Below are 23874 nucleotides of genomic sequence, written 5' to 3' on the forward strand. Positions count from 1 at the left end.
ATGACATGCAATATTGACTTGGATAGCACGCGGTCCGAGGTGACTGTGCTAGCATGGAATGCGATTCGAAGTAATACGGTGAGAGTGATATCGTGGCACGCACTTCGAGATGATGAGGTAGCATGTGGTTAAGATGATGAAGTGATATATATACATATTTTTCTTCAAAATTTTATAAGTCAATACCTATTTTGACATAGTTAATTTTAAGGAAGATATATTCTATTGACCCAACAGTCAACCCACTATAGGTCGGGTTTTGACCCGCTGTTTATGGGTCAAAACGGGTTCAGATATCTTTTGGGTTTGGTTGAAAAGACCGGGTTATTGCGGGTTATTTACAGGTGGGTCAGGTTTTGACAGGTTTAGGTCAAACTATTGTTTTTCGGTACAATCGTTTGAGCGAGGATGTGTAGCAACACTACTCTCTCTCTCTCTCTCTCTCTCTCTCTCTCTCTCTCTCTCTCTCTCTCTCTCTCTCTCTCTCTCACACACACCATTTTTAGATGAAGCACACAAACATGTTTAGAGGGAGAAAATATTCTAAAATAGTAAGGAAGCACTAGAAATAAGAAATCGTTCTTAATTATCTCTAATTTCTTGGTTTACTTACCCCATTTCTTCATCTCTTTCCTTAGAACTCTTATTCTTATATCCCAATTTCCATAAATATTCTCCAGTCCAACTTCTTGATTTTTATCCTTTTGAGATTGGACTTTATTTACTTTCCATTTTAACCTAAGAGAGCTATATTTAGTTATATATCTCAAAAATAAAGCTTTAAATCAAGAAGTTTATGAGAAAATTATTTGAGTTTTATCATCATGTTTTGATTAATTATACTAAAACAATGTTAATCTTTGTTTTTAGAGTAATTGATTTACGTGATTACTTTCTCAATTTATCACGAATAAATAACTAAAACTAAAAAAATTCTCCTCTTCAAAGTCTTGGAATTTTTGCCCCTCTTTGGAATTTTGGAGTCATTCTTACATTTTGTGTAAGTTTGGATTTGTAGAACTCTTTCATATGAATAAAGCTGATACTTTTCTAGTCTCTACATTCTCTCTATAACTCTCTATTATTTATAACATAACTGTTTTTCTATGTCTTTTTTCTATTAGTTTTCTTTTTCTTTTTCTTTTTCGTTCTTTTTCACCGTTGCCATCACGAAAATATGATGGGTTTGCTCGCGTCGGAACAATACAACATCAAATAGTTTTTGTTCATAATATTATTAAGTTTGGTGTTAATGAGTTTTGCTTAAACATTCAATTATATTTTTTCATTTTGAATGATAATGTCCCACCCCGACCTAATATGGATCAGAAGTAGTTATTCACGGTAGTTCGTCAAGCTGTATACTTTGTTAGGTTCATATACCCCTATTATACTCATCTAATCATTTGATAAATTACCCATAATTTATATACTAGTGGATTTAGTTGCATGCATAACAAAATGAGGAGAAAAATGATTTTCTTACATTTCATATGGGCCGAAAATTAGGGCACTAGACTTGGACTCCTTCCAAATCTAGATCTTGAGCTTACTACATTGGGATGATCCTCCAAGATCTTCAAGTCTGAAGTATAGAAACACTCATCTTAGTTGCACCCAAAACAATACCCTTAAACTAATATATTAACTAACTAGATTAATATACTAGTATCCTTAAATGATTCTAATAATATGTATTACTACTCTAGTAATAATATTTATGATGATATTACAATAAAGATGAACAATTTTTAGAGTTTCTAAAACTATTTTAGAGAGATAGAGATGTATTAAGAATGATAAGAATTAGAGAGATGAGAAAAATAAGAATAACTTCTTATCTTTCTAAGGGGGTGCCGGTTGGGTGTGTTTGTGGGGAAGGGAAAATTTTGGTTTTCAAGACTCCCTTTTGTTCTTACCCACAAGTTAGAGTAGGTCCTAGGGTTTTAAGGCATGCTTAAGGTGTAATGATTATGTCCTAAGCATGCAATAAACTAATGATAAAATCATCACCCACTAACCCCTTATACCAACCGGTTTTTATACTTAAAATGGACCTCCATTTTATTTTTGTAATTTGTCATTTGTAATTTGGTAGGTCATGTGTCACACACCATGCCTATATCTATTTTCAATGCATATTTAATCCCTTAAACTTCATTTTATAACAAATAAACTACTCGTGACAAACTAACTAGTAATACATGATTACAATTAATAAAACGGGTTATATTAATATAATTCACAATATTTTTCAATTATAAATAATTCTCAATTTAATTGTTTCACAAACAATAATGAATTTTAGTAATGAAATCTTTTAATTACTAAAATAAATCTTATTTAATCAAATTACAATAAGATACAAATATTCTCACTCACAAATGAATTGTTCAAATTTAAGGAATTGATTAACTTGTATCGACATACAATTAATCAACTTATCTATTAAGGGAATTGTCCTATGGTTGTGACCTTAAGGGATCAATTGATCATCACCGTCAAACGACAGTAATGTTAAACTCTAGTTAGCCAATCATTACTGATTAATGTTGATCAGTTGACTATATTAATGAATCATCCCTTACGTATTCTTATTATGAGATTTAATTATGATTTTTAATCATGTGATCGCACTATTGTTGAGGACACATACTCCAACATACTTGACCCACATATTAACACATATCTTTTCCAGCGTATTTTGGCCTCACTCATGCGCATCCTGGAAATCATCTCGGGAGGTCAGTAATCCTAAGATTACTCTCCTACAAGCACGTTTAATTGTGGAGTTCAGAGTTCTTATCATAGGCTTTTACAAAAGAAAGTACACTTTATTTATATTAGTAGTATTTTTAATCTCTTTAAGTACTAGTCATTTAAGTTTATCAATGGACCTCTTTAATGAGGCACCCTACCTAAATAACGTATTCAGTTAACATGGAGTATTACCCCCCCCCCCCCCCCCCCCCCCAACCACACACACTGTAATACTACGGTTTTATGAGTCTTTGGGTACTCCATCGAGTGGGGCTTACTTTGTCGAGTAAGTATGTTTTGGTATACGAAATAGTAGTCTGCCTGTAGGGTACTCGATCGAGTAGCCTTGGCACTCGATCGAGTAAGTGGCACTCGATCGAGTACGTGACTTACTCGATCGAGTAAGTCGGTTATCGGGTGATATTTGACGGGTTTTGTTAATAATGCGGATTAATATATATAATACTCCGTCATCTTTTCCTAAACACTTTTACAAACCTAATACACAAAAAGAGAGATTGCAAAGTACGTTGTTCGATTCATTCGCATTATTGGCAAATCCCGGAGCTAGAGGTGTCGGATTCCTTTGTTCTTTATATCATTGTGATCCTTGCGTCAAGGGTAAGTTCTACATATTATTTTTATAGCATTTGGTTAATGTTAGTTAAAACCTAATTTGGGAATTGGGGGTTTTTATGATTGTGTTGTTGTGGTAGTAATTGTATGAATATGTGTATAGGAGGAGGGTTCCTAGAAGAGAGGTTTTGAGACAGCTGCTAGATCGTCTGATTTGTGATTGCATTCCAGGTAGGGTTTCCATACTCAGTATTAATTACATGATGTGATTGGTGGTTTCGTTGTGATTGTTGTTAAAGTATACTATTGGCAGTTGTGGCAGTTGTTGTTTATTATCGTTGATTGTTGTTGTTGTTGTTGTTGTTGTTGTTGTTGTTGTTGTATCTATCTGTGATCTTTGGGGTGCGTCTCTGGCTGAGTGGAGTCACTTGCGGGAGTGGCTTCACGCCCTTGATTCGCCTTCTGTGGAACCCGCCACATAAGGGATATGCACATTAAGGAACATGGGTTTATCGCTCGATGGAGATGAGCGGGGCTTAGGTGGGAACGGCTGCGGTCCCCCACTGGCGGTGTGGAGTATCTGTTACGATGGGTACTCTGGCAGGACTACACACTTTAGTGTGTAGTCAGTTGTGTGGAGATTGATTATGGAGTTTGGGGTTTGATGTGATGATTGAGCTGTTTGGCATTATTTTATCGTGATTTGTATTGTGTAATTAGTACTGACCTCGTTGTTTGTTTTGTAAAACTGTGGTGATCCATTCGGGGATGGTGAGCAGTTATTGAGCAAGTTTGATATGATGCATATGGGCTAGCTGGGATGAGTCATCACTTGCAGTTAGAAGAGTCTTCCGCTGTGTCAGGCGATGTCCTTTAGTTGTTCAGTTTTGGATAGTAGACAGTTTGATTTTGGAATTGTATTTCATTTAACAGTTTTGGGTTTGAGACATGTAATCACTTGAATTATATTTACTTTTAAAGTACGTTTCTTTTTTGTCTTATGATATTCGTTGCCTCGGGTAACCGAGATGGTGATGTTCCTATACCTGAGTGGTCCTGGTAAGGCACTTGGAGTATGGGGGTGTCACACAGACACCCCTAAAGAAAGCAACGTCCTCGTTGCACTTGACATCATAATGCTAACCCAGAATCCTCCCCCGCTAGGTGCATAACCACAGAGTCATAAGGTTACTTTGATACCATTTGTAAGACCCCGACCTAACATGGATTAGAAAGAGTTACTGACGGTAGCTCATAAGGCTTTGTATTTGATTTACAGATCAACATGAGTCCTTTCTAGCGAATTTAGCCTCACTCACCTCGCATCCCATAAACATTCCCAAGAGATCCCTCTTTTAAGATTACTTCCCAACAAGCACGCTTAACTGTGTATGTCTTCTCATGGGCTTCCAAAAAAAAAAAAAAAAAAAAAAGCGCACATGTTGATATAAGTAGTATTTTAAATCCTTTAAGCATTAGTTATTTATTGTAAGCTTATCAATCGGCATCTTCAATTTGATACCTCGCCTAAATAACGTCCTCATTTAATATGAATTATTACAGATAATAATTCAAAATGAGAAAAGTATAAACTGAGAATTTTTCATTTCTTGTACTATCTATTTCACTGTCTCACTTAGGAGTGGAAAACGTTTTCTTTTACATAAGCTTCATTTCAAAATAAAATAGTAAGTATGAGAGAAGAAAAAAAGGGTAACAAATTAAAGTATCTCATAATGCTCGTGAGGCCTAAAACTGGTCTATAAAAGAGCAATAATCAAGAGTTTTTCTCGGCTTTCTTATCGTTATCTTCACCATAGTCAATCTCGCCCTTCAAACCTAAGACACCACCTCTAACATATATGATATATGAATATGAGTGTCTGTAAGAGAGCAATAACAATTGTTCACATGTTAAATACTATATTTAGTTACACAGTTTATTTATATGATTGCTAGTTGATATAGAGGACGAGAGGTATAAGTTATGTATAAATCGGAATGAACAATCGTCAACCCCTTGTGGGATTTGCCTTTTATATAGGTCTATGTTTGGGATGGCCGTAGGCATTTGATATATGCTCTGGGTTCTGAGTGACGTTATGTTTGATTGCATGTTATCTAATCAAGGGGTCTAGCTAGGCCTTAGGCATATATACACTGGTGACACACTATACATAGAACCGTGGAGGTAGTTTTATGCAATCCACACCGATGAAGGCAGTTGTTATACACTCTCTCAGTCAAAAGCAGTAGTTAACATTTCTGACAGTTAGAGGCAATCGTTATACGCTTTAATGATGTTTGCTCTATTCAATACGCGTTGTTATGAGGAGACATTTGATATGCGCTCCAATAGCTGGAGGTTGTTATTATATGCTCTGGTCATTGATATTGGTTGTTAGACTTGTTTGTCTCATATGTTATTGGCTTATTTTTTTTACCTTGCGCATGTGAGTACGTTGGTGGTATCTTGCCTAAATTGTTAATTTGCTTATGTCATCTAATTATACCTAGTGTGTCATGGTAGGGTAATACGGCATGACCCCAATTTAATACAATGTATCTTTTATATACTGACTATAAGATTAGGGTTAAGTGAAGGGTTAGAATAATGCGGAAATGCGGAGAGCACAATGAGGATTGGCCAGGGTCATGGGGATTGCCTTGTGCACTCCCAAAATCTCGCATCTAAGGTCTATGGATTCTCATGCCTTGTCTCCTCTTCATCCTAATCTTCTAATATCGTCAAATTGTTCCTAAATGTGCATAAAAGACGAGAATTATGCCCCTTTTAGCTCATTTCCTACAAAACACATAGAAATGCACTAGAAAAATAAATAGAAAGTAATTGACTACGAAAATGACTATAAATAACTTAAATAGCATGCAAAATGAGGCTAGTTAGAGGGGTAAAAGTGCGTAAATTAGACATCAGAACTGTGACAAAAAATGTCGTCTTTTGGCTACATATTTATTTATACTTACATATTTAGAGATATTGAGGAGAAAAACAAATGTTTCAAAAAATAAATTATAATGGATGAAATATAGAAATGACTTTATTGTAAGCAAAATTGAAATAATTTACGCTCTCCCATAATAAAAAATCATATAAAAATACCCTATTAATAAAAAACTAACACTCTTTAAATACTCGTAAGTCATAAGCTGACTATAACTAAAATCCTAAATCAGCTGTTCTCATTGTCTTTTGTTAGATAGTCAACAACAACATCAGAGCTTTAATCCCAAAATAATTTGGGGTCGGCTGACATGAATCATCCTTTGGAACCGTTCATAGGTGAACGCACACCTCAATGCGAAAAAAAAATAGAAAACAAAAAGTGGAAAACAAAAGGGGAGTGAAACATAATACAAAAGTCAGGTAAACTTATAAGTTTTAAAATCGAAATCCGAATTTCTTTTATAAAAATTTAGAATTTAAATCAAGAATAAAGATCAAAACGATTTTGAAAACCGAGGAAAACTTAAGAATCCGGAAATACGTTAAAAGTGAACCAACTATTAATATTTAAGAAAGTTGTTATTGATAAATCTTTTGTTAGATAGTATAAAAAAAAAAAAGAAAGTGAACCAATGAACGGCAACATATTCTTTTTTTTTTTTTTTTTTTTTTTTTTGACAATCGGGTTAACGAGACCTGCATATTAATAACACGCTTAGCAATCCTATGAGCGGCTTTATTACAAATTCTAGGAACATAAGCAAAAGTAATACAATGAAAGTTTGCCGCTAGATCGGTTATATGAACGGCAACATATTCAATTTCATAGGTTGCTTAACAACCATCTTTTTTTAAGTAGTTCTCATGGTCCCCTAATAAATGTAGTCCAAGGTAATTTTTTTTAAAAATTTGTGTTTTTTTTTATAAGGTAAGAAAGGACTAGAATGATTATAAATCAGCCTATAACATCCTTGCGGATGTGAACAGTAAGCGAAATTCAAAGAATTTTCCATTTATCACGACTTTCCTAGGGAAAGTACGACACTTTAGGAATTAAAAAATAAACTTAGTTAAAACTTAAAACCATACAAAAATCTACATAAAAAAGAGCACAAATTATTGTATAAGACGGTCTCACACCGTGAGACGGTCCGATCCACCTTTGTAAAAAAGGTTATTCATTTATTACTAACAAATGAGTTATCTTTTTACATAATGAGACCGTCTCACAACCGTCTTACACAATAACTACAGATAAAAGAGACCCAACTTAATTCCGTAGATTGCCTAAGAAAATTGGCATAGTTTCTTGAACCTCAATAATTGCAGGTCTACAAGGAAATGCCGAGAAAGACATTAGCCCTATTACTTCATAGTTCATATACTTTTTCTCTCAAAAGGAAAATTGCAGAATACATTCCAGTTCCCAAAGAAGCCACAATTTTTCTATTCTCAATTCTTGTAATCATGGAGGTCTTTTTCAACAGGATATGAGTAGTCCAAGGTAATATGACTAATATTTGTAACATAAATAATTTTTTTTTTAGACAACTGTGAACAGAAATAGATTTGATGAACCATAAATCCATAACATCCCTTGACCAATGACTAATGACTCTACTATCCTCTTTATTAAAAGAACAACCACAGAGCTGATGTGTCAGCTGTGATTGAAAGTTGAAATTCTAAAAAAGCATTTTTTTTTGTTATGTAGGCCACCCATGTTCTTTAGTGCAATTTAATTTGGGAGATGAATACTCCGTAATACAGGCTTTGTGCCTGGCTCATTAATAACTCAATTATTAATTTTATACCATTAATTAACCATTGTAGATTAATTGTTGATTTTTTTTTTGGGAAAAGGTAAGTATTATATTATAATTATCGTCACCCATACAAAATTGTGCTACTCATGCTAATTACATATCATTCATCCTCTACAAATTGTATCTATCCAATCATGGACTCTCCCTATGTTTGAGAGATTAATTGTTGATTAATAACCATATTACCAACATTTTACAAATAATATTTAAAAAACCCACTAATATTGGGGCAAAAAATGACTCAAAACAATGATCAATTAACAAAGACAAATAACATAAATACGAAAAAATACCCCAAGGAACTTTTTTTTATAAATAAATTCAAAATAAATACCTTCTACTATTAAATCAACTGACAATTTCGATTATCATCTGCTGCAAAAACGGTCCATAGATACATTTTTTGAAATCTTTATAGTTAGACTTCATGAACCACTAATGGTGACATTGAGGGTGAAGATTGAGTGAGGGAGAACGGAGTTTTTAGGCGACAATATATAATTACGGTTTTATTTTTATGGGGTCTGATTTATTTTGGGATAGGACGTCACCGGGTGACGTCCAAATTGGGTGTCACCCTCTCACAACCATTTTTTATTGAAGGGGTCCCACTCACCCCATGTGAGAGGGTGGCGCCCAAATTGGGTGTCACACGGTGGCGCCCAAATTACGAGTATGATATTATGAGCTAAGAGACAAAGAGGTAGGCGGCTTAAGGTGGAAGAGTAATTTATTTAGGGTAAAAGAGGAGCGTTTAACCTAATCAAAAAAAAAAAAAAAAAAAAGTTTATACGGGGTGAGTGTAGACTGCATAGTGATAAGTATATAGGTCCGTTTTAGAAGATATTTCGTAGGCCAATTTCGGCAAAAGAATGATACGAGAATTGACCCAATATCCCGTCTTAAGCTTAAGACGGGTCAAGTAGTTAGAATAAACAAAGTATAGTATATAGGGAAAAGTAGTATATTTGTCTTATACAAGTAGAATAATAATAATTAACCCATTCTAAAGTTGAAAACTTATTAGATGGGTGATATCGGCTAGAGATGTAAGTGAAAAAAGTTTGGATATATAGGTCACTTTTTAAATGAATTGAACCAGTTTACACTTATATGAAAATTTTGAGCAGTTAAACGGGTCAGATCACTGGTTAAGTCATAATACAGCCTTATTCAGGTCAATCATTTAAATGCAGGGTCGGAAAACAGGTCATATTAAAGTTATCTAAATGGTTGTTTTAGACTCCCTCAAAAAAAAAAAAATGGTTGTTTTATATAAAAAGTAAATATTTTTTTATATTCACATTTAACATAAACTTATCATTTATCTTGGGTCCGGTTTTGATCCAAAGTAACGAATTGTTTTAAGTTCGTGGAGGAACTTCTATTTATGAGACTAAAAGAGGGTACAATGTAGGCGAGAGATCGTCGTAAGTTACACGTTGTGTATTTATAAGAATTTTGCCAAGTTACGTGAATCATATCATCACTTAACATTATTGTGCATTAGTGTAATTCTATTATTTGTATTTTTATATAAATTTTTAAATGCACTTTTGGTCACTTTATTGTTAAAATATCTATATTTTTTAGATAGTTGATGTACAATCTATTTACTGCACATAGATTCGATAATTAAAACTAACCCCTTAAATATGACTTCATAAAAAACTTAATCGGATATATTTACACTTTTTAATAACAATGTTAAAATAAACTCGTGTAATTTGCACGGGTTTAAGACTAGTTAATTACAAAATGCATGACTAGTCAACTTTGGCCTCAAGGTTGACAAATTCAATTATTAAAATATGGTCCCTTCAGCGTGATGGATCATCGTCTCAAATACAGTCCGTCTTGCTTCAGACTGTAAGTTTCGTCTGAAACAATAAGACCTCTCACAAGTGTGAAGCACATAGGTGATGAGACACCCCATGTGCTTTCCCACTCATTGCCTAAATGGGTTTTTTGTGAGAGAAAACGGTATCCGTCTTACTATTTCAGACGGATCTTGCGGTCTGAAATAAGAATTTGTGTCTCAAATGATTGTAAACGTGGGTGTATAAGCTTATACTCTATGCTTAAGATGGAGTATCTTAAATCTTAAAACAGAGCAAATATTATTATATGGTGATAATAAGGACAAATTTTTAAGCATTTTTTATACAACTTATCATATAATTTTATATGTATTTGACCTATATTAAATTTAAAATAGATAATGAGAAATTTGTGTATACTCTATAAGCTCGCAAGTCATATTGTTGCGTATGTATTTGTATGTTCATTTTGAGAGGTTCAAAATTTTTGAATTGGATATAGTCATTAGTCAATAGGACGACCGGAACAAAGAACTACACATTTTTATTCGCACGTTTGTTCGGGTGTGGGTCTATATATAATATATATATCCATTTTGTTCTCCCATAAAGTTATGTTGACCACTTTGACGCAGGTCCAAGACGATACTTTACCCAATAAGTAGATTATACATTCGATGTATTACTATGAGTTGTATAGTTTTTAGCATTATAATAAAGTTTTTGAGTTTTGATTTTAAAATTATATATGAGTTTTAATATAAGGTTTCTAACTCCATTCACTTAAATATTAAACTCAAAAAATTATATTATAACTCACATATAAGCTCAATTAAATTTGAGTTTTGACGGAAAAAAAATTAAAATATAACTTATAAAATTTAATAATCTCGGAAAAAATATACATAAACTCAAAAACAAATAAGGTCTGAGATAGTACATCCGATGTATGTTCCTTTTTCTCGACTTTACTAGATGAAAAGGAGAATGGAAATCGAAAACCGAAATTGGTGGATAAAAAAGCTTAGAGTTTATAATGTGGCTAGACCAACCCAACTCAAATGAGTTACTCGAAATTAATCAGAGTTGCGAAAATGTTAGCACTTAATTTAGTAAGGGTACTAAATTTACGGAGTTTATTTTCGCAGTACGATTTTTACTCATTTTAGTACTTTTTACACCAAATTTTTCATTTGCTACCCTTGATTAAAAAATACATCAAACCTAATTCTCTCTCTTCTCTCTCTATTGTTTGATGTATTTTTTAATCAAGGGTATCAGATGGAAAATTTGGTGTAAAAAGTACTAAAATGAGTAAAAATTGTACTGCGAAAATAAACTCCAATTTTTTTTTTTATCTTACTTTGTTCCCCTAAAAGTAATCAAATTGAGTCAGCAACTTCAACCATAGATCTCAGTTCGCTAATTAATGGAGTAAATTATTAGTAATTGATTTATTTGTTAATTAAATTTATGAGAAAAGAAATTTGAGATATTCACTAAATATATTTACTAGATTTATAAAGGGGAAAGTTGATTTGCGGTGGACTAGAAAGAAAATTCGGAGACTATTCTAATGGATGGAGGGGGTATTAAATGTAATTTCATTGTTGTTAGTCTGCTACTGGAGTATGTTTATCAATTGCTTTTTATTTGAGAAAAATTGAGAAAATCATTTTTTGGGTTAACTAAGAAATTATGAAGATTGGCGTGGATATTAAAGAAATTTTATTCGAAGGTTATAGGGAGCCTTGAAGGAGATCGTCTTAATCGTGAATGCAGAGGAGTATTTAACCAGACTACAAAGCATCCCCACTAAAACTGGATTAATTTGGTGAGGACTCGATTTGGCGTTCTTTCGAATTTGGTGAGGACTAAATTCAGTGTTCTACCGGAGTATGGGAGAGGACGTCAGAGCAGAGAGGGTAGGCCGGAGAGTGGGGTACGCAGGAGGGAGGGTACACCGGTGGGGTGGGAAGGGAAGGATGGTTAATTGGTTTTGGGTAAGGGAGATGGAGAAAAAATGACAAGGGTAACATCGTAAATGTGTATGTGAAAGAGTAAAATCCGTATGTGAAAAAGCACGACCCTTAATTAATTGTTTTTTTTCTTTGTGTATAGGGAGGTGGATAGGAGGGATTACCTGATATAGAAACTAAAAAAATTAGCTAAGTCTGATTTGAGAAGGGAGGTGTATAGGAGGGATTAAATTAGCACACCCGAATCTGAAGTGACCCAACCCAAAATGACCCGAGAACAGCACATCCGATATTGACTCAAAACCCGAACCCAACCCAACATGACCGATTCGAAATAGTCCGTATACAACATACCCGAAATAATCCGAGAGAAACCCAACCCGATTGATATGAGGTTCCTTTGTCATCCTGTGACAAGATCAATAATACATCGATTAAAATTGCAGAAAGAATAAAAGAAAACCCAGAAAATTGATCGGAATGGCGGGTACAGCAACAGTGGTAATAGCGAGTTCATGGGGTCGAGCACTAGTTCAGATCTCCCCTTACACCTACGCCGCTATCGGCATCGCCCTCTCTATCGGCGTCTCTGTTCTCGGTGCTGCCTGGTATTGAACAATTACGCTTCTTAATTTTATTGAATTGGGTATCTGTTTCATTTGGGTTTTGATTTGTGGTTTGTGGTTTGTGGTTTGACAGGGGTATTTACATTACTGGGAGTAGTTTGATTGGTGCTGCCATCAAAGCTCCTAGAATCACCTCTAAGAATCTTATCAGGTCAGATTTTTATTTTCCATGTCGTTTAATTAATTTATCAACGCTTTTGTTTGAATTATGATCATTTTGTTTTATGAGTTTTATTTGACATAATTTCGATTTAAGGATATTCTCTTTGTTAAAAGATACTCCCTCCGTCCTCCTAATCATTTGATTAAAATACTCCTCAGTCCTCAAAAAGAATAAAAAAGGTAAACAAATGGGGTATATCAAAAAACAAATGGGCTGAGGGAGTAGATTCTTGGAACATTTTAAGCTAGTAATTATCACAAAATCAAATTATCCTAATGTTAAGATCGCCTGGCAAGTTGGCATTCATGTTCTTTTCCTATGGGAAGAAAGATTTATAGTAGTATTGTTTAATGGGGTATATCAAAAGGGGCTTAAAGGAACTTGATCCATAGGTTTGACCACCTTAACCCGCTTGAAGAAGGAACCCCTTGAGAGACATTGAGGTAACGGTAATGAAGATGGGTTTTATTTAGACATTTAGATTATTACAAAGCCTTGCGTACCATGTTTTCACTACAAACACTTAGTTACTTTACGTTGTCTCACCGGAGGTAGTAAAGATGCAAGAATGTGGTTTTAGGTTATGCTATAGGACTTGGTTTCAGCTGAATTTGTATTCCTCTCAGTGTTCTGGGCTGATTGGCATCACTGCAAATGAGTTTATGTTGATTTAGAGCGAAGAGAGGTGAACAGTTTCCGTGTTTGGGCAGCAAAATTGAGTTGGAGGGGAACGAAAGGAGGGAAATTGGATCTCTTATTTCCCTCCTACAAGACATATTAAAATTGTCCCTGACACAGGAAAGATTGGAAAGGAATGGTATTGGTCCATTCTTCTCCTGCCCCCTGCTCCCTCTTTTTATCTCCCGTCAAAGGTTACGTCTTGGTTGCTCAGTACTGTGTGGCGTAATTTGAATAAGGATAACAAATCTATAGTTTAGACTTTTGAAGCAAAGGGGAAGACCTCAATATTGGCTTGCTAGTTCCTACATTGGAGATATTCTCATAGTGTTTAGCTACTACATATTTGACGGGGAAAGATTTACATAGCTCTAAAATGATTGTGTTCTTTGGCTACTAGAAATATCCACATACTGTAGTGCTGTTCATTTAGGGGAGCTGATTATTTTGTTTTGTACAATATTCTACTTTTTCATCTTGTACGATTGATTGTGTTACTTTGACACTTCATTTTTGATGTTGTACCCATGAACGGCACCACTCTCTGATATGAGTATGGAATCCAGTATGACTATGGAACCCGTACCAGATACTTCTTCTAGTAAAGGTAAATGGAGGAAAATCATGGTTGCCTAATTTGTAGTACAATCCAATAAAATACGTAATACGCAAATACGCACTAATACACACTTTTTACACTTTAATATTGGATATTAATCATATTATGACATAATTCAGATATGAAATACGCGGCAATCAGTTTGTGATTCGCCGATATTTAAGGGAATCTGGTAATCTAAAGGCAAACTAGAGAAAAGAATCGTATATGAAACATGTAGTATATTTTGATTTTCGATGATTTTGAGCCTTATGTCTCGCGTCTTTCTTTATTTCACTAGATTATAAATATTTCATACTTTTAGTTTAACGTTTTGTTTTGAAGATGTGTTCTTGTTCCATATCCTTTATTTTAGGACAGAGTCGCATCTTAAGGCAGTATCGTGACGACTAACGAGTCTAACATTTGGAGACATGTGCCCGTTTAAGATACTCATAGCTTATTCCAAGTCCCATTCTTCCTCACAAACATCATGAAAAGATAATGCTCAAACAATGTCAACTTTGATCAATATTTACTTAAAATAGTGATGATGTTAAAATAGCCGCTTGATGAATCAATCATGATAGAGTTTATTATCTATCTGAACATATTGTTGGACGAAAACTTCCTCTTCTCACATATCTGTAGACAAAGAAAATACTTTATAAGCCAATAACTAATCACAAGGCCAATAATTAATCATTGTCCGGCGTCTGCAACCTTACCCTTATGTTAGCAACACAAAGAGGTTGTCTTCGAATGATACTTCACAATAGAAAGAAGCACATTCACTTTAGTTAGATATTTTGCTTTATTCCATCATAATTAAGAACCAAAGAGGCTCCATTGGAAATGAAACACATAACATACGTTAGTGTCTTTGGTAATTGACCTTTCACAAAACATCGTTGAAGGTGTTATTCTTATCTTGGTTTGGAGATGTGTGGCATGATGAAGGATATGGAGCTCTTAAACATGATTGGCGAGAATGGAAGAGAGAGGAGAGTATCAGGCGGGGCCATATGTAGAATGGTGTTATTAGATGTGTGGGTTATTTATCAATATGCTGGGTTAGCGGATATTAGGTTTCATTATCTGTTTTTGATATGGTATTTATTCAAATCTAAATTTTAAGTGAGTGCATATTTTGAAATATAATGAGTGCTCTCTATGAAAGTCTTGAAACTTACTAGAAAAGGACATGGAGAAGTAGTGAATCACACCACTAGGGGAATAAGGAAGAAATCTTAGAATCAGGCGACGTAGATCCCCTGCCATGATTTCTGCTTTACTGCTGCTCACGTTAACAGATTGGTGTAAGATTATTTCAGTTTTCCTGTGGCATTAACAGATTCATGTCACCATGTGGGAAGTCTGGTAAAATGCTCATGGTGTCTTCTTATATACTGATGTCACCCCTTGATAGTTCATTACAGTGAATACTATTTCTTACCTAACAGAATGAAGGAGACAATTTTTTTACTCTCTGGCTCTCTAAGGTTATCCACAATAACAAGAGTGTATTCCCAACAAGCAGGTCAAACAATTTTTCAAATGGGATACACAATCTTACACATTATCCATGTACAAAATACGGAAGCAACTTCTGTAACGATAATCTACTCCTAGCGTAAGGTCTCAGGAGTGGTGGTTAGTAAATAGTAACTACTTCTCAGGAAGCTTCTAAATGGGAACCAATGAGGTTGCAAACCAAAAAATGGGGCTCACTTTTAACATTTCTTAAAGCTGTTTGTTTTATTTTAGTGTATGACTCTAGTTATACACTTATACTATCTGCCCACCTCCTCTACACCGAAAGAGTCAAATCATTGACAAGGGATATTGGACTTGGAAGATGGTGGAGTGATTCTTTTCAAGTGATTAATTATGCTAGAGTGATTGATTTTATGCATGTGATCATTTACGACCATTTGTCTACTGTCTCATTTCATTTTGTAGCGCAGTGATATCATTGAAATGGCTTGTATTTTAAAAGTGTGTATTTTTTTATTATTTCCAGCCATTCTATTCAACTTATGTGCTTCTTTGCTCCAGTGTTATCTTTTGTGAAGCTGTTGCAATTTATGGCGTAATTGTGGCTATCATCTTGCAAACGAAGCTAGAGAGTGTCCCATCATCACAAATATATGCGCCTGAGTCACTTAGAGCAGGATACGCTATTTTTGCGTCAGGGATCATTGTGGGATTCGCCAACCTTGTCTGTGGGTGAGTTCCTGCTTTACTTGACTTGGATTTATGCATGCACAATCTGCATTCTTACATTTTAAACTTTCTTATCTTTATGTGTATTTGCACTTTAGTGGCTAGTTGTTAGACTACTCACACTTCATGGTTTGAGTTATTAATTAAAGGATAACTTTGAACAAAATTTAGTCTGATTAACCAAAGATGTTTAGGCCAATTTAACAAAAATAACCGGATGTTTGAATAATCTTACAAACATAACTCGACCTTTCACCTTTAATAAAAAGACAACTCATGCAAATGATCCCATGTTTGCGGTATCCTACCGAATACCAAATGGCCGAATGTGATGTGTCTTTTCCCGAAATACTCCCAAATTTTACGACTAATTTTTTTTGTTATATTTTTTCATTTCTTTCTAAAGTCGTTATTTTTTCTCGAAAATATAAACACAAATGGTTAAACTTATATCGACTTTTTCTAAATAATGCTTAAAAATAATAATTATCGTTTTGCGTTGGAGTCAAACTAGTTTCTCAAAATAGTGTCCCCGTAGGATTGAGAAGTAGAAAATCATTCTAACAACAGATACGTCATTGTGAAAATGGTGAGATACATCAATTCCAACTCAATTTAGACATGAGACAAACATGCTATTGCCAATGGTGTGTCTAGTGCAGCTCCATGAGAGAAGAAACAAATCATCCAACGACCGCTATTCCCAATGACACGTTTAGTATATTAACCCGTGGTGTGTTTCCAATAATTTTCTTTTCTGTTTTTATCATGTTTATAGGGAAACATTTCATTCCCGATAGCTTGTTTGTATCGTGTTTCGGATAAGGTTTCTCCAATCATAAGGGGATGATTTCGAAAAAGTACACATTTGAAAAGTTTTTCTTTTCTAATTTCAAGTTATATATATGATATCTCTGACTTTGGCCTTTAAATTTGTAGACTATCTAATATAGGCTATATTCCTTCAAAAAAAAAAAATATAAGCTATAAATTAACACTTTGAAAATCTGATACTTTGAAGGGAGGAGGATCTATGTTGGGTTGAGGTGATCAAATGGCCCAAGCCTATCGGCCCGACCCGACCCAGCCTACTATTTTGGGCCTTTTATTTTGGTCCAATAAAAGGCCATGGACAGGCCTAAAAAAGGCCAAACTATTTTTGGGCTGGGTTTGGGCCAACCGTTTGGCCCGACCCGGCCCACAGTAATTAATAAGGGAATATTTTTTCTTATAAAGTTTGTTCAAGTACGTTAAAGTATAAACAACTCTTTACAAATTCATGTATATATTTATTGAGATTTAAAAACGATGTTTCCATAGCATAAAGTATATCTAAAGTATATCTAATAGTACATGATTAAGCATGCTAATGTGCCGATGGTTGTCTTTACTATATTTTCGGAGAATAATTCATATGCACTTCATCATAATTTTTGTAATATTTATAAACTATGTTTTTGAAATACTATTTGGAGGTATTATGCCACTTATCTCCTTCGGTAATTCGTAACTTTTTGGGCCTGAAAAAACCATTTAGGCCCAAAACCCCAATTTAGCCCATAAGGGTCGAGTTTGGGCTCGCTAAATAGGCCCATACATTTGGCCTGACCCAGCCCAGCCCGCATATATGGGCTGTTTTTGTCATCCCGACTCGGCACAAGCCCGCATAGGCCCAACCCATGATCACCTCTAAATTGTAGGGTTGGTGGATTTTTTTTGGCAGCCGGGTTGGTGGATCTTCGGCAGGACATTATAATCAATTACTCCCCAATTTCAGTGTTGGAAAAAAATACAAATGCATAATTTTTATAAAAGGACTTGGTGGATTTTCGGCAGGACACTATAAAGTGTTGTGAAGAGCCACTAACTACTTTTAATAGTTTGTATTTTAGATTTCTAAACTAATGAATTTTCAGAAAAGATATATTAATACTTGATGAAATTCTCTAACCTTTTTAGAAATGGAAATATTTTGCTCTGTCAAGATTTTTGTTGATGATCCTCACTACGGTATATTATGAAAGATTTTTGTGGGAGTATAAAGATTGAGTCATGTAAATGAAAGTAGAAAACTCGGGTTGTTTTTAGAAGTTTGTACTTATGTTGGCGTATTTTCATTAAATCCGCCATATTTTTAAGCGAAATAAAGCAAGGTTTTGTATATTTGCATGAAATTACACTTTAATATTTACATTAATGGTTATTATCTCACTTTAATATATTGAAAATCATCATTGGTTTAGATGATAATTTACCATGCTACATAGTTTACAAATGAGAGAATTTGCAAACCTTCGGCAAGTAAGGACTCAATATCTTGAACCTTAGGTTCACCGAGGTGGAATTAGTGAAACCTTGGGTACCAAAGTGGAATTAGTGAAACCTCTAGGTACCGAAGTGGAATTAGCTCAAATCTAAGGCACCCAAGTGAATATATTTTTTATTTGCATACTACTAGTGTTCCCTGTCCTTTTTTTCATTATTTTACTTGACAATTTTAAATAATTGGTTCATATTAGGCAATCCCTGATTAATTTGGGAATTGATTTGATTTTTGAGGTTTTAATCTGGTATACAACAGGATATGTGTGGGTGTAATTGGAAGCAGTTGTGCTCTCTCTGATGCTCAAAACTCCTCCCTTTTCGTGAAGATCCTAGTGATAGAGATTTTTGGCAGTGCTCTTGGGTTGTTCGGCGTGATTGTTGGTATCATTATGTCTGCCCAAGCAACATGGCCAGCTAAGGCGGCATAACGTGTCTTTTGATCTGAAATTGTGTAACGTAGTCAATGCGCCCGACTTGAGCTACCGGAATCATGGTGTTGTGAAACACGCATCTCATTGACATTTGGTAATGTGAATCTGTGAATATTCATTTTAGACCCAAACATAGTGGGCTTTCATGGTTTTGCGTTGGGTTTATGTTCGGTATTTTGTTATGCATGTGCAGTGAACTTGGAGGAACAAGGCTATTCCTTACATGTTACTTTGTCTTAATAATGCACGCGAGACTTATCGCTTTTTTGTCCTTGTTGTATTACAAACTAATGTGAAATTAAAGCTTTATTTTTGTCCTTCAGCCTTTAGTTGAAGGTTTGAACCCTTGTTTCGAAGCTTATGTCAATCATTTAGGCTATAATTTGTGTTTTTTTGTGTGAGGAAACAAATTAAGGCAGTTTGGTGAATGAACCCGTTTTTGGAGTATCATCGTCTAGACTTTAGTTTCACTTACTTTTTTTTTTTTTTTTTTTTTTTTTAAAGGTTGTTGACATCTAGTCAGCTGTGTTTTTGCTATACTATCCTTTTTTGCTCGATCATTTGTCTACCTTTTTTATTCTTTTTAAGTGATTTTTTTTTATCAAAGGTTGAATAATGAACGAGGCCAAAACTCATTTTCAAAAAAAAAAAGGTTTTCCAATGAAGAAACTTTCATTTTTTTCCTTTGCCGCTCCGAGTTGTAGGTCGTCGATTATTTACAAAACGAATTTGCTTCCCTAGGATCTTGAGGGAAGGATCAAAGCCCATCAGAATTTCAAAAGTGATTTATTTGGGCACCTAAAATGGAATTTTAAATACGTGAGGCATCTAAATTGGATTTTTGCCAGCTCTCGGCTACCTAAATTGAAATTTCCTTTAAATAAAATGCGGTTATATGTTGACAATCAAATTATTTGATACTGTACACATATTTAAGAGTTTTGTTAGCAACTTAATTGTGCGTATTATCTCATACAAGACTCGATGATTATGTAAACTTCTCTCTTAAAAACCGGGAGTTGAGGTTTTATTACTATTAATAGAGAAGAGAAGCCCCAAATCCCAAAAAATTAATTGAAATTATTAATTTTTGCTATTCGAAAATTTTAAAACTGCAGTGTTAACAAAAATACTAAACTACCGTCTATAAGAAGAGTTTTGCTGCCCCAAACTTTTGTTTCTTACCCCGCCCTTGAATTTTCATGCATGGGAGTATTAGACAAACATCATACGAAGTATGTAATAGATGATGTCTATCTACACCAAAATCTTAAAATGATAGTTAAGGTGCAATTAATATTTTTATACTAGGTAGTATCCCGCGTTTCGCGCGGCCTGTTTTCAAATTTTATTATTTTAATTGAAGAAAAATAATATAATTCATATATGATCTTTAATATTTTTACTTAGAAATAAAAATAAATTATTTTTTCTCAATTTTTTTTTTTTAGGTTTAACTTCAATGTTTTAAAATAAAATACATAAAATTTTAATTATTAAAACTAATACGTGATAATTAATTATGTATGATAAAGGTTTTATAAATAATTTTGTTACTTATCTAATATCATATTAATTAAAATAAAATTTATTCGAATAACGCAACGATGAACATTGAGTTCTCACATTATATTATTTAACGATACATTATGTCCCGAATCAGTTAATATTTGTTCAAAATGATGTGAATATAATTTTATTTAATTTATATTTTTTTTATGTATAACGTGTGATATTTATGTATCAAACATATAGCATCCAAACTCAACTTATTCAATTCTTTTGATTGTGTGTTGTAAGTGCTATGTGTCAAACATATCTATCTATAAGAAGTTTACACCTTTTGTTTTTTAAAAAAACTATCAGTTATATTATTTTTCTACAATGAAGTTTAATAAATTACCTGTAAATAAAATAGGTTGAACTTTCTCAATTTTTTTTTTTTTGAGGTTTAACTTCAAAGTATTTAAAAGATAACCTATAAAATATTTAACTAAAAGTAATATTTAGTTAGTCATAATGAATATTTTGTACTTGACGCATACATATTTAATTGAAGATATTAAAGAAAAATGTAACGTGTTTTCTACTTTTTCATGGCAATTATAATACTATATTACTTAATAATCATTACTTTTGTTTTGATTATTTAAATATACTCGCGATTAATGTGTTACTGTGTACATACATACTCCTTATCACACTATTTAAACCTATCAAAATCTCACATGTATTCAATTTCTCGCAATATAGTTTTTTTCATTCTCACACTATAAAAACGTATCTCTTAGTAGTTTTCTTTAAATTCTATTTTTAATAAATACAAGGGTTAATTGATAAACAATACCAATATAAGGACCCTTTTTCATAATCAGTACCAACATAATCGATAATTAGTAATCAATACCAAAATATTAACTTTTTTCTATGATAGGTACCAAGTCGCCTAAAAATCCATTCTTAACCTACTCGAAAAAGTCCAAAAAGTCATCATTCAAGTACAAATCTTCACTCACCCACGTTCAAAATCCCTCTCTTAGATGAAAGCACCTTTAAAGTAGGAAAAAAAACTAGAGTAAGAAGGCGACTTGGTAACTATCGTAGAAAAAAGTCAATATTTTGGTATTGATTATTAATTATTGATTATGTTGGTATTGATTATGAAAAAGAGCACTAAAGTTGGTAGTGTTTATCAATTTACCATAAATACAATGACTCTCCCAAGTATATTTTTCTTACCGGATTTAATGGTCTAAGTTTTATAACTTTCTCAAAATGTTTTTTTACGTAAATGTAAAATATCAAAATATTTCAATAGATATAATCAAAATTATACTCAATTGAAATCATTTTTCGCAATGAACGTAATTATTTATATTTTAGAATTTTTATCAAAATATTTTTTTATGTAATTTTATAATAAATTTATTAAACAATAATTAATATTTTGCTGAGATTTATACAGCATTTATTATGCTCATATTAAATAATTAGCTGTAATTAATGCTTGTCATTAAGGCTATATAAGACACGTGGCTCATCCACACCGTTTCAACCCAGTTTTATATATATACTAGGTAGTATCCCGTGCTTCGCACGGTTTGTTTTTATATTTTATTATTATAATTGAAGGAAAAATTATATAATTGATATATAACATTTAATATTTTACTTAAATATAAAATGATTAACCTTTTTCAAATCTTTTTTTTTACTGATTTACTTCAAAGTATTTTTAAATAAAATATATAAAGTAAGTAATAGACAATGGTTTATAAATGGTACCGTGTATACAACATTTATTTGAGAATAACTAAAAAGAGGAATTATGATTCCTATTTTCTCACATCTCTTATAACACAAATATCCTTAATAATCATTATTTTTATTGTGATTATTCATATGCACTTCTTGCCACAATGTGCATACCTATTCTTTACCACAATGTGTATACCCACTTGAAATCATGATAATCTTGTTTCTTTTCAATTTCAATTAAACAAAAGAAATTGACCATAGTGTGTATACCCACTTGAAATCATGATATTTCTCGTTTCTTTTCAATTAAACAAAAGAAATTGCATACAAAAGAACTATGTGGAATTCAATGCTTAAATTATCTTATGAAACCCTCAATTTGCATGATAAGCTTTTAAAATTTTGTTATCATAACTCCACGGTATAAAAATATTTAAATAGTATTTTGACAATTTTAATTTTGTATGAATAGAATTTTTAGATACATGCGAAAAATAAATAAAAATAATGTATACACATACCCAACTCTTACGTAAATTTGTTTGTATTATACTACATACATGCATTTAAATTAAAAAAATATAGTACATTTCATCTTTGGGGAGTACACATTCATTTAATTTATATTTTAATAACTCTAATGAAATTATACTCATACGGTAGCATTTTTCGCGATAAATTTTAAAATCTTAGTTTCGTAAGTTTCCTCAAAATATTTTTAAAATTAACTATATTATTTATTTAATTTAATCTCATAAATAAATTTATTAAATTATTGTTGATGTTGATGCTACATTAATGCTTGTAATTAATAACTAAGCTGTTATTAATGGGTGTATTTAAAGCTGAATATGCCACGTGTCGCATCCACAACTTTCCAACCCAGTTTTATATATATACTAGGTAGTATCCCGCGCTTCGCGAGACCTGTTTTAAAATTTTATTATCATAATTGAAGAAAAATAATATAATTCATATATAACCTTTAATATTTTTACTTATAAATAAAAATAAATTAATTTTTCTCAAATTAATTTTTTTTATGTTCAACTTCAACGTTTTAAAATAAAATAGATACAATTTTAATTAAAAATAATAAGTGATAATGAATTATGCATGATAAACGTTTTATAAATAAATTTGTGACTGAACAAATATCATGAAAGGTATTTTCCTGGTGCCAAAGGACCTTTCTTTGAAAAATAAACAATTTTCTTGTATTTTGAGTTAATGAATGCTGGCAAGAAAAAAATACTAAATATTGTAAACTATTGAATAGGGTGGTGAATCACCGATAATACTTTTGTTCCTTCCTTTTTTTTTTGGTAAAATGTGAGAGTATATTATATATAAAAATATGGAGTCAATTACATACTAGCAAGGCAAAGCACTTCAAAACTAAGTAAATTTTAAATTGCCTAACCAATCTAGCTCATGTGTAGTCATCCGACTCTTGTCTCTTTCCCTTATTCTCTTCCTCATGTCTTCACTGATCCATTGAGCCAAGCATACAGAGGCCTCATCAGAACCTGCTCCACTCTACACTTGTTCCTTTGCTGCCATACTTGATACAAAGTGCTTATAACCAAAGCAACCTTCACCCCTCGCTGAATTTTCAAGCCAGAATTATGAACACACCA

General features: G+C 32.9%; 1 protein-coding gene across 1 annotated transcript; it reads left to right on the top strand.

Moving 5' to 3' along the window:
- Positions 1–12304: 12304 nt before the first annotated feature.
- LOC141605567 (V-type proton ATPase subunit c''2-like) lies at positions 12305–19319 on the top strand. The gene is made up of 4 exons (XM_074424394.1): positions 12305–12537; positions 12629–12706; positions 16053–16223; positions 18802–19319. The coding sequence occupies exons 1-4, from the start codon at positions 12410–12412 to the stop codon at positions 18971–18973; spliced, it is 549 nt and encodes a 182-aa protein (XP_074280495.1). The 5' UTR covers positions 12305–12409; the 3' UTR covers positions 18974–19319.
- The last annotated feature ends 4555 nt before the right edge of the window (positions 19320–23874 follow it).

The sequence above is a fragment of the Silene latifolia genome, chromosome 10 (genome assembly GCF_048544455.1).
Source record: "Silene latifolia isolate original U9 population chromosome 10, ASM4854445v1, whole genome shotgun sequence".
Lineage (NCBI taxonomy): Eukaryota > Viridiplantae > Streptophyta > Magnoliopsida > Caryophyllales > Caryophyllaceae > Silene > Silene latifolia.